General features: G+C 52.2%; 1 protein-coding gene across 1 annotated transcript; it reads right to left on the bottom strand.

Moving 5' to 3' along the window:
- Positions 1–5975: 5975 nt before the first annotated feature.
- LOC34623151 (protein phosphatase 1F) lies at positions 5976–11562 on the bottom strand. The gene is made up of 10 exons (XM_026337780.1): positions 11035–11562; positions 10596–10729; positions 10382–10457; positions 9787–10009; positions 9241–9343; positions 8697–8781; positions 7588–7767; positions 7288–7377; positions 6437–7117; positions 5976–6062 (listed from the first exon to the last, which is right to left on the bottom strand). The coding sequence occupies exons 1-10, from the start codon at positions 11560–11562 to the stop codon at positions 5976–5978; spliced, it is 2187 nt and encodes a 728-aa protein (XP_026193565.1).
- Positions 11563–11842: the final 280 nt, after the last annotated feature.

The following is an 11842-nucleotide window of genomic DNA, read 5'->3' as shown; positions in this document are numbered from 1 at the left end:
TGAATGCTCCAAAGCCTAGATAATGCAAGAACGCTAACCCAGCTCCCCCGCTGCCCTAAGGGGGAAGAACTCCAGGAATTGCTGGAAGGAGGGGGCAGAAGCCCTCTGGAGAACACTCGATGGCTTCCTTCCTAACTTGTACCAAGTCTAAGGGTAAACCTCGCCCAGCCAGCAGAGACTCCAGTTGGAGCGTTGAAAGTGCTCGCACCGCAGTGTGGTCGTGGGGAGTCCGTAAGGCTCCCAGAGCGAAGTCAAGCATGACACGAGGAGCTGGAGCAAGAGGTGGAAAGGGCATAGTTGTTGAGTCTGATGAGGACGATATAGATGCTATCCTGACTCTTGACTGCCGACAGTCCAACAAAAAACAGTTAAATCAGTCCAAGTCCGTTCAGAAATCTGACTAAGCAAAAGGCCAGATTTCGGAGAAACACGCGGGCGCAGCGGCTGGCAATCTGGGCATTACGGAGCAAGCCTCTTAACCCCGGCATGCATCCAGGCCGCCAGGAGCGTGAGAGCTTGTCCGCTGTATGATGAAACTCACTACAGCCATAAAGAACGTGAGCGTGTACTTTGCCTCAAATAGGGCAGCAGAGCGCAGGCGGAATGTCTGGGCGACGGCGTCTCTGCTTTCCTCTACACCCTGTTGAAAGAGAATAGCGCTTACTATAGTATCACTAGCATTGGCTGTCATGAAGAAATTATGCCAGTAATAGGTCAGCGTAAGCATCGGAGGAGCTCTGAGGCCAACGACAAGCGTCTTCCCCGCGGCATGAGCCTCTATGTACAGGTTCCAGACTGAATATCAAAAAAAGTACATCAGTCAAAGGAGCAGTGATCTAAGCGAAACCAACAGCGAAATCTGGGTAACGAATTGCAAGCCCATGAAGCTTTACAACGTCGTTGCTGGTGGGTACACGTTAAACTCACCTTCCAATCTCCTCGTATCATCATATTACTACCAGCCGAGACATGAAGTAACAACAAAAACACATTTGCACTTGAGGAAGGCCACTTAGATGCCCCCACATAGCATTGCTTGCCCCGTAACAGCTGAAGCCCAGGCTCTAGGTGCTGTAGGTACTCGTGAGCGCTTGGCGAAGTACTCAGGCGTCTTCATTAGCACAACGATGTATCTCTTCTTTACGGGCTCTTCAACATCAAAATTCACTTGCCGTTGCACTGAAGGTGAAGCATCACCAAGAGCAAAAGGCACATCTGAATGCATGCTTCAGTTTGCGAACCACTGTGTAAAGCCCTCTTGTGGAAGTCGTCGCAGTGAATGGATAATTGTGAGAATGCAAGTTCAAAGGCAAACGTCAGTTACACCGTTCTTCCGTATATGGCTTTACGTAAAACGTCATTACGAGGCATTGAGAGCTTCGGCTCCACAGTGATCTTATTCAGAGGCTTAAAATCGACGCATATGAGCCACCTTGTTCCATTCAGGCACGAACACCGGGCTGCCTCTAAAAGCTCCGGTCGATTCCTGCACTTTACCTTTCTAGCAAATTGTCCGCCTTTTGATCGATCTCCCCTTTATTACATAAGGCCTTCCGATGCCACGGATTAGGGCTTGGGTCTGCAGTGGGTATTTGCTCAACATGTTGCAGTGGACGACGAGCAAGTGGCCAGCATGCTGACAGCTGGTCATTATTTAGCAAACCCGCAAACTCCCATTTTTGATGGTCCCCCGGTGAATGCGCAAATAATTTCTTCACTCACGAGATATTCACACAGCACGGAAGATTAGCTGTGTTGTCGAAGCCGTCTTCTCTTAGTACACTGCTCAGCCAGTCCTACGAAAGCTCTGCAGCACCTTTTTGAGCCACGGGCTGTATCCCACTCACCGTAGCTCAAATAGGCTTTGTCGAGGAGCCCAGGACGTGCTCCTCCCTAGCGCCTTCTTCCCTAGTAACTTCTGCAGCGCGCAGCTATGGCCGCAGGCTTTCCTTTTATTGGGTCACCCCTGGCAGACCAAGGATTGTATCCGCCTCACAAACCTGATGACAGGACCCTATGTTGATTATAAGTAACATTCAACTGACGTAGCCTTGCCAGTTTCATTCTGCCTCCCCTAAGAGAAATCGAGTCTCAGGCGCTGCACCAACGATTGAACAGGCCAATCGCACTTCTGCGCCATCTCTTCGCAAAAAAGAAACACCTCTTATTCACTTCGAAGTAGAGCTAGTACTTTTCCACCCCTAATGCGGATTGATATCAGCACAGGGTTGACCCGGGGTGAGTCCCCGTTTGCGACTCTTTTTTGTATTGCGCTCTTAACTGTGCAGCAGCCTGCATGGGGGCTTTGCCGTTTCCCTGATGCGGCTTCTTTGCCTGCCACATAGCCTGTTTCAGCTGGGGCCACTCTTGTAGTTCAAGGTCTTTGTCATTTTACATATGCATGCAGCCCTGCATTATACGGCCAATTTTCCGAGTAGAAGCAGATGAATTGCTCGGGGGTTTTCTGTGGCTGCTCAGGAAAATCTGCTTTCTCTCTTCGTTGTTTGTCGTCTACTCTGGACTGCAGGCTAGGGCCGATTGACACAGCCGGACAGTCAATGCTCCTAATTCCGACTTGGCTCTTCTTTTTCGGCTAACGATGCAGGAATTGTGCTCATTCGCTCCTAAGACCTCAAGTAGTCCACCATTTGCAGAAGCCTCGCCGGTAGGCAGTTTATTCACTGAGTCCTTGTCCACTAGTTTACCGCCTGGTGTGGCAATATTGGTAGACCAAAGTTAATCCACTGATAAAAGAGGTATTCGTACGTTGTGGCTTTTGCGTACCAAGTTTTCCTATTTTTAACAGATACCGATACACTGCTAAATTCCTGTTCTTCTACTTTTTCTTTTCTCGCACAGTCGGGTGTTGAGCTGATGTTGGCGTAAAGCGGTGAGTCAAGGCTTGCATGAAAGCTCGGACTGCAATAGGCGATGCAGGCAGACCACTTGATCTACATGAATCAAATAACTGTTTGAGTGTTTCACCCCCCAATCAATATGCCTAAAAGGGCCCTTGTTTCTCTCTATTTAGGGGTTTAAGCGAGGTACAATTCCAACCGGCTGATAAAGTCTTCGAATACTTGCTCGTCCTTACGGGCGTCATGCTTTTCTGGTCAGCATAACCTGATCAAGGCACCCATTAGCATTTTCTCTGCCAACAACTCATGCCTTGCTGTAAGCTGCTGAGCCACTGCGTTCGTATCAGGTTGCAGGCCGGCGTCTGCCGCTCCAGCAGGCGCCATACCACCGTCAACTTTCATTGCAACAGGACTCATTTTCTCGGACCGCTGCCAACGAGATAAAGATTACGGGCTTACCAAAAGTCACTACTACAACCAGGGAGCTGTAATAGGGAGAGCTGTCATGCCAGTGCATCTACAACCAGTAGATGGGCGCGGAAGAGCTCCATCAAATCCTAGTGTGATACCATCATTGACGCTTCATACAAGCTGTAGGTAAGGACGCACTTCACTTCATATATAATAGAAGCTGACAAGCAAGCTAGAAAGTGTTTTCCATAAGAGCTCCCGCCTTCCCTTGTCCGTGACCCCCAATGCTCCCATATGAGGGGCAAGGGATAGCTAGAGTGTCCTTTGCATCACCTTCAAGGGATTCCCAGACTCTACAGCTAGTTGCATATAGTGTGTCGCGTACTGGCCCACAATACCAATTTATACCATACTGAACACATCCGCATTACTATAAACACGATATAATATCAGACAAACCTAGTCAGACGTTTTACGAATTCTGAAGTACTACCAGTTTAGTACGACGTGTCCTAGTGCAGGTTAGCACACTACGGGCTGCGTGGCTTCTGAGGCATTCAAGGCATCCATAGTTGGCGAAACGGAGCCAATCCCGTCTTACGCACGCCAGATTACCTTGTTTTTCCCAGATTGAGTGGCTTTAACTTTTTGCTGCTCTCGCGGCTTCAAATGCGGCAAGGCTAGACATGTGACCACAAGCCTTTGGCTGAAAGCCTGGCGGCTGATCTTATAGCAGGCCACTCGAAAGAAACACGCAGACCTGCCCTCATCAGCTGTATATAACCAGTTTTTACTGATCATTGACTGAAGAGCTTGGTTTTTCATAAGTCCTACTTGCCACTGAGCGTCCTCGTTGGCGCTAGAGTAGAATCCAGAGTGCACGCTGCGTGTCTGTGCGCCAAGTTGCAACATCCACTTAAATGCGAACATCCGGCTCGATGAAACATGGAACGAAGCAAGTTGCATCCGTGCTGCCACACGCCCTGTAAAGTGAAGGCTGGAAAACGGCGAGTGGAAGCTCTTTCAGGGCAACAAATCAAGTGCTTCTCTCGCGCCGTTAGAAGAAGTGTAGGGTTCGGGGTCTTTATGAAAGGCCATGAAAAGTAGGAGGGCTTCAATGCGCCAAACACTGGCCCCACGCGATGCAATTGCCAATTTTTTGCACCCTTGCTGCGCAGCCCTACAGGTTTGATTTCATTCATAGGATCTAATGCAGAATGATACGCGTCCGGAGCATGGCATGACTTCATACAGTGGCCTTGAGCACTTGCAGAATTAGCCATGCCTAGGCCTCGCCTCAAGTCTTCATCCGAACGCGACTGGGCTTAGAAATCAACCGGTTATGAAATGTTTGACTGGCATGAGACCTGCTGGCTCGCCGGTGATTTATCTAGTCCCGTGTAGAGCCACTTGTAGTCTCCCACTCCTCAGGCGGCAGGAACGATATCTCACCTTGACTCCCCTCTGAAGTAAGCAGAGCCAGGCCCCCGACAGAGAGGCAGCAAGCAGCCTTTGCAATAGCATCCAGCAAATATGAAGTTGAGGGACCGCCTAACTGTAGGAGGGGCATTTTCGCGAGGGAGCAAAGAAGCCAAGCGCCCGGCCTCTAACACATTACAGTCAATAAGCGACTTGAAAAGCTGGCAGGACGAACTGCCGCCAACACACAGACAAAAATCCACCTGAAGGGGGCGCACCGCAAATACTGTCTGCTTGTCTAGCTGTCACTCGACAAGCGCAAGCGCTCTCCACCAGAGGACAGGAAGCACTATAAAGAGGGGAAAGCTGAAAGCCAAGGGAAAAGGGGCAGCATCGCGCAACTTCAAAAACCGTGCCCACGGAAAATCATGTGACGCGTTGCATGCCATACTGCGAAGAAGCAGTGCCGCACACTTATTATAACGGCTCCAACACTTTCGGTCGTGAGCAGCTGCTCATCGGCTCTTAGGGGCTCTAATGAATGCAAGAATGCGCAATTTCTCGGTAGCAAAGGATGAGAGGAAGAGCCTCAGGATGCGCTGCTCCAGCAACTCCGCTCCAGGTGCAGAGGGCACGCCCTCACGATTGAACTGAAGGAGAGAGACTGCCCGAAATGGAGGCGAAAGAGCCGGTAAAAAGCCAAAATTTCGAAGCTTCTGCTCGCCTCCACGCCCGTAGCTGAGAGGAGGGGCGACACAAAACCTTGAAGCAGGAGCCTCGTGCAGGGCAGTGTTGCCGTTAGTTCTAAGGACTTTTCTGCGTGCGCACTTCTTTTGGCGGTGTAGTGTCTCTCGTCCACGGATAGGCTACACTCAAGCAGCGCTCCTTGCGCGATTCAAGGGGCACGGGGAGCCGAGCAGAAAGGGCAAACATGCGAGGGTGGTCTTGCTTCTGCTGCCTATAGGAACCGCTAGGACTGCATTCACCTAAGGATGGCATCGTGGTTACAGGCCTTTCCGCCTAATAAGAAGCCGCCGATTCACGTGTCTGAGCGACACTCTTGCCGTTTCAAGCACTGTCATCAGATCTCTGCGTATGGCTACCCGTCTATAGCTGTCCCTCTTTGCACCACTGTCTGTTGCCCCCAATGAGGCTCTGCAGTTTACCCCGACCATGTCTCGAGGCTTTGTGTATATCATGCGACTGCGCACGCAGCGGGAAAGGAGCGCTCTCACTCCACATACGACAATGCAACAGCAAGAACAACCATTTTCGCTCTGCACATCATCAGTCGCTATCTACGCCCTCCACTGGTGCCTCAGGGAGGTTAGGAGATTTTGGCGGACTCCCTCCGCCAAAAATATCAAAGTCATCCTGCAGCAACACTCACGTACAAGCCGAGACGGAAACATAATGCAAACACGGGAAGTGGCGTATAAAATGTTGAAGTGGCGGTACTCACAGCGCACCAGGATTATGTGTGCGTGTGTGTGTATGTAAGACTGTATGTATGTGTGTATGTAAGACTGTATGTGTGTATGTATGTGTGTATGTGTATACATATATGTGTATGTGTGTGTGTGCTTGTGTATGAATGTGTATGTTTGTGCACTGCTACTGCGAGCAAGCACTTTCCAGTAGAGCCCCTTCACGTTTTTCGCTACTGTATCGACACTATACTTCAGTGCCTCTCTCTGCGCCCTAGAGCTGTACAGAGTGCCTGTTGCCTTTCCCCTGTACACGCTTACTTCTGCTTCTGCCTCCGCAGCCGCCGCTGCTGCCGTCGCCTCTGCTTCCATTTGCTGCTCCCGCTTTCGTTTTCTGATAAAGGCCTCCACATCTAGAGACACCTTGACAGCGGCAATTTCCTCTAACCCGCCGCTGCGCAAGCCCCTTCCCTTCCTTTCTTCTGCAGCCTCAGTTGCGGCGCAGACTACCGCGATAAGGCCCCTTTCTGCTTCGTCTGCCCTGGCTGCTGCAGCCGCCCCGCAGTCTTTTTCATCCTCCTCGACTGCCCCTGTGCCAACGCGCGGATCTCTCTTGTCGCTGCTAGCGTCCCCGCTGCAGCGTTCTTCTGCAGCGACACCTCCACCGCCTCTCTGCCCCGCAGGAACAGCCGCGCAAGGCCCTTCTGCTGCTTCTGACAGAGGCTGCCTACTGGCTAGCTGGCCAGGTGGCGAGGAGGGAGGTGCAGCGTCGAATGCGTGGATCTGCTCGGCAGCCTCCGATCGCGCGAGGCTTCCTGCAGCCTGCTGTGGCAAAATCTGCTGGAAGGCTTCCTCGGCCTCCTCGTGAAGCTGCTCTCCGACATCTTCCGTCTCCTCCGAGGGGGGAAAAAGGTCTTTCCGCCATCTGAAGTAGATCACCGTGCACGTCTTGTCGTCCGTCCCTCCGCGTGCAACTGCTTCATCTACCACCAACTGCGATGCCTGCACCAAGAGAGGCCTCCAAGCAAACGAGCAACACACACGAGCGCGTGTTACCGCCCGCACCGACCTTCCCCCTTGAGGACGCTTCTTCCCATTCCTCCCAAGCCCCCTGCCCCTGAACAGCCGCCTTTTCGCCCGCTCTACTCGCGCTGGCGAACTGCGGCGCTTGCCTCTGCAGGCGTTCGTGGAAGACGAGAGAAGATCAGCTTCACCACTTCTTCATCCGACAGGACGTCGAAAATGCCGTCTGATGCCAACACCTGAACAGCGCAGCACAGACGCACAAAACGCCCCTCTCTTCCGGAGCCTTGAAGGCAGGCTACTGGGGAGCAGCTAGCTACCCTCGCTTCCCACGAGGCCTCCTCCCCCTGCTCCCCGCTCTCTCTCTGTCTTGTCACCAGTCCCCGCAAACGCGACGCCAGCAGCAGCAGCAGCAACAACACGACTGCGACGGCTCCCTTCAGCCTCACAAGGAAGGCATCCCGATCAAAGTGAAGGGTGTGCACGTGAACGGTTGGATTGCTGATGACAAGAGGCTTAGGCCTCTTCAATGCGGAGTCTCCCAGCGCTCGAGCCGTCGCTAGCCCCACTGTACGTCCTCCTCGTTGGTCTGAGGCCATGACACGCCACACCCCTTGAATCTGCATCACCTGAGAAGCACAACAAACAATAACAACACCATCCGAAGAAGGTACGCAGCAGACAAAAGCGCCGTGCAAAGCGGCAGAGACAGAGACAGAGAGAGACAGAGAGAGACAGAAAGACAGAGAGAGAGAGAGAGAACATCCTTTGCAGCGCAAGAAGACACAAGAGACAAAAACAAGCAGCTCCGCGCGAGCAACAAAATGGCGGAGACGCAGGAACGCGGCCCGCCAAGTAGATACATCAACATGACAAACACATGGCACACAAATACATGACATACAAATACATACATACATACATGCAATACAGACACACACAAATACATGAAATACAAATACATGGCGCGCAAATACATACATACAACACAGATACACACAAATAGGTGAAATACAAATACATGGCATACAAATACATACATGCATACATGCAATGCAGACACATACAAATACATGAAATACAAATACATGGCGCGCAAATACATACATACAACACAGATACACACAAATACATGAAATACAAATACATGGCATACAAATACATACATGCATACATACAACACAGATACACACAAATACATGAAATACAAATACATGGCATACAAATACATACATGCATACATGCAATGCAGACACATACAAATACATGAAATACAAATACATGCTTGCATACAAATACATACATGCATACATGCAATGCAGACACATACAAATACATGAAATACAAATACATGGCATACAAATACATACATGCATACATGCAATGCAGACACATACAAATACATGAAATACAAATACATGCTTGCATACAAAACACAAGCAGAAGCGGTAGGGATTCCTGAGGAGGGAGGAAACTCGCGAATGATGGAAACAGGAGGGAATGGGAAGAGAGAAGGGACGAGGGCAGAAGAGCCAGCGCATCACGTAAAATCTCTTACTTGACCCCCTGCTTTCTCAATACGCTTCCTTTCGGCAGGAGAATTCGGTTTATGATCTTCCGTCAGCCGAATAGCCTCCCCGTCTCTGCAAACGCATACATACACCCCGAAGCACAGCAGACAGTGCAAAAGGATGACACTGGGCATTGCATTCTTTCTTGAGCGCCGCCACGCCACCCCTCTCCGTCTATCCTGACCAAAAACACGCTGTCTGCTGGCCCCCTCTTACTAGCAGACGAATTCGTGCCGTGCGTGTTGCAACCCCTAACTCAGTTTCTTCTGCATGCGATGCGCTGAATACCACTGAGATGGAGAAACACTACGATCAGGTGGCCCCACGCGTTGCAGCGCCTATCTCTATATATATATATATATCTATATATATGTACATATAGATATATATATATAGAGAGATAGATATATATAAAAATGGAGAGAGAAGAATTTCTTCTCTCTCCATGTCTGTGTGTCTGCAACTGCTGACGTGCAACGGCTGTCTTAGAAGATGCATTTGCCGGCGGGGGAGACAGACGCAATGACGCACCGACACAACACTGCCCTGGAGTCTCCTGCATGCGCTGTAATTAGTTGTAGCACCCCAGAGTCATCCGGACCAAAGAAGATCGCAAGACAGGCGGTTGTGCCGGCTGCAATATTGCGCATCCCGCATACTTTGGCAGAAGAGCGATGAAAACCCCACTACCTTACGCACCAGCACGCCCCCAAATCCAAGAAAAAACATGCACGGGCAGCAAATCTTCAGAAAAAGACACACAAGGCGCAATCGCTACCATCCCTTCATACTTGTGGCTGCCTCCTTGCCCCCCTTCCCCCCTCAAAGAGTCCTACGACGACCTTCCCCACACTGCACCCCGGCAAAACTGCGCCAGCAGCCTCCAGCCAGACAAAGAGAAGACTTAGACGATTCGGCACGGCCATTCTTTAGCACGCAACTCGAGGAGCAAAGACCAGCAAGAAGGCGTGTCGCGTGAGGCTGAAAGGCGTAGAGCCGGGAAGACAGACAGCCTCAGAGACAGCAACTGGAAACACAGAAGGGCAAAGGGTTGGAAGGGAGGCTGGATAGGCGCACCATTCTTTGCAAGGGAGCTGGATGCACGACCGAGGTAGTTTTTATCCGTGAGCGAGAAGGCACTGAAACAGCTTCTCACTAAGGCCTCCACCTCGACAGACAGCCTGCGCTCCTCATGTCGTAGAGCCTCCGTCGAGAGATTCAGCTGCTGCAGCCACTGGGAGGCGTGCTGCTGTTTCCGTCTCTTTCCGCCGTGCCTGAGGGCCTCTTCTTGCCTCCGTCGCTGCTCGAAGATACACACGCAGCAAGAGACAGTGCCCGCGTGAGAAAAAGCCTGCAAGTTTGCAGTCCGGTAACTCAGAGGCGCGGCGCAGTCAGAGCACCGCGAAGCAAGCAGACGCGGGCAGCTGCATGCAGCTGGCGTGGCAGCCATGTCTGCAGACAGCCGCAAGCAACAGAGCCTTTGGGCAACAGCAACATGCGCCAATAAAGAGGCTGGGGCAGCTCTGGCGTAGAGGGAAGCGTCTCGCAGGAGGACTGAAGACGGAGAGGCAAAAGAAAAGGCACACGAGGACGTGCGGTGCAGGCCTGTCGTGACAGCCGAAATGCCTGCTTCTGCATTCTACACTACGCAAAACACAAAATCGCGCCAGACCTCCACCGTCCGGTGTATTTGACGATAGCAGCTCAACAGGTTCTTGTGCAGATGCGAAGCGGCGTATTCTGCGCAGCTGAAGAAGCACCAGGTAATCGCAAGGCCTTCTCATACGGGATCCACTGAGGAAGAAGCTGCCTCTGAAGGGCGTCTCGACAAGCGTGTGGGCGTGTCAGAACGCAATGGCGCAGATGGAAAATTCAATCTCACGCACTCCGATCCGGCATGTCCATCGTAAACTGCAGAGAAGTAGCACAGCCCTTCGGAGCTGCCAGCCACGATCCCCAGAGGGAGACCTTTGCGCGTGACATAGCGGTCTTCGCACTCGTCCTTGCCCTCTGCTGTACCCTGAGCCTCACAAAGTGCAAACGCCGCATGTGAGGCAGCAATGTGGGGGAAGGGGCCTTCCTTGACAGCCAGAAAGTGGCGCAACCGGCGAGGATATGCGCAGAGCAGCACGGAGAGAAAATCGGAATAAAAGGGGAGAGAAGAGAGACTATTAGCTCAACAGGGCGGAGCTGCACGTACAAGAGCGCCTGCCCAGAAACGGCACAGGCACCAGCAGCTGCACCGTGAGCCTGAGCAGCAAGGCCAAAGGGCTGCATCTGTTGCTATTCTTGATAGCTAGCTCTCCAAAGTGCTCCCAAACTTGCCTTCGTCTGCGCGGTGCCTGCATCAAGGTCGTCTTCTAAATCGAGCATCAAGTCAGAATCCTCGTCTGACTCCCTTGGCTCCCCTTCCTCCTCCTCCTCCAGCTCCTGCAACTCTTCAAGACTGATGCCTGCATCCTCCTCGCTATCCCCGCTGCACCGTCCCCCAGAAACCTCCGGGGAGGCGTCCGTTGCTCCCACAGTAGGCCGCAGTAGCACCGCTGCTTGTGCCGATCCCCCTCCTGCGCGCTCTGCTGCATCGGATTCGCTTGCGTCTGCAAGCTCTGCGGGGACAAGAAGGTGCTTCTCGGCGTGGAAGAAGACCTTTTCTGCTGGGTTGCAAAGCCAGCCGCTAGCACCATGAACGAGCCAGTCTGATCCTTCTTCTACGTGAGCCCATCCGGATGCATGCAGCTCTTCCTCGTCCGCTGCTCCAGCGGCTGTGTGGGGGCTGTCTTTCTCTTGCCCCTGGGAAGCACGCACGAGGCTCAGAGGGCATACGGGGGGAAGAGACGAGGCGTCAGAACTCATGATACGTCTCTTGAAGTCCGCTTTATACTGGGGAGGCGCGCGTGGAATTCAACCGTTGCTGCCGCGAAACTGGAGATGTCGTTATCACGTGTGAGGAGTAAGACCCACAGAGCTAAGGTGTGCGTACACCTCGAGTCAGAAACCAGGCAGCATAGGACAGCTGCGGGCATCGAGCTGCTTCCATCTGCTCCTTCTCAAACGGAAGGAGCCCGTGAAAATAGCGGGCGCCACACGGCATGGACTATCGGTGCTCACAGCAACGGAGGAGGTCAAGCCCACG

This window comes from Cyclospora cayetanensis, unplaced genomic scaffold (genome assembly GCF_002999335.1).
Source record: "Cyclospora cayetanensis isolate NF1_C8 unplaced genomic scaffold, CcayRef3 CcayRef3_contig_20, whole genome shotgun sequence".
Lineage (NCBI taxonomy): Eukaryota > Apicomplexa > Conoidasida > Eucoccidiorida > Eimeriidae > Cyclospora > Cyclospora cayetanensis.
Note: the sequence above shows the minus strand (reverse complement) of the source record. Positions and strands in the feature narration are given on the sequence as shown.

Bases quoted from the DNA above. Each gene is read 5' to 3' on its own strand.
- LOC34623151 (XM_026337780.1), bottom strand. From the start codon at position 11,562: ATGAGTTCTGACGCCTCGTCTCTTCCCCCCGTATGCCCTCTGAGCCTC. The intron at 8,782-9,240 runs GTGCGTCATTGC...ATGCGTTTGCAG, and splicing joins TCCAGGGCAGTGTTGTGTCG to AGACGGGGAGGCTATTCGGC. The intron at 7,118-7,287 runs GCAAGCGCCGCA...CTCTTGGTGCAG, and splicing joins TTCCACGAACGCCTGCAGAG to GCATCGCAGTTGGTGGTAGA.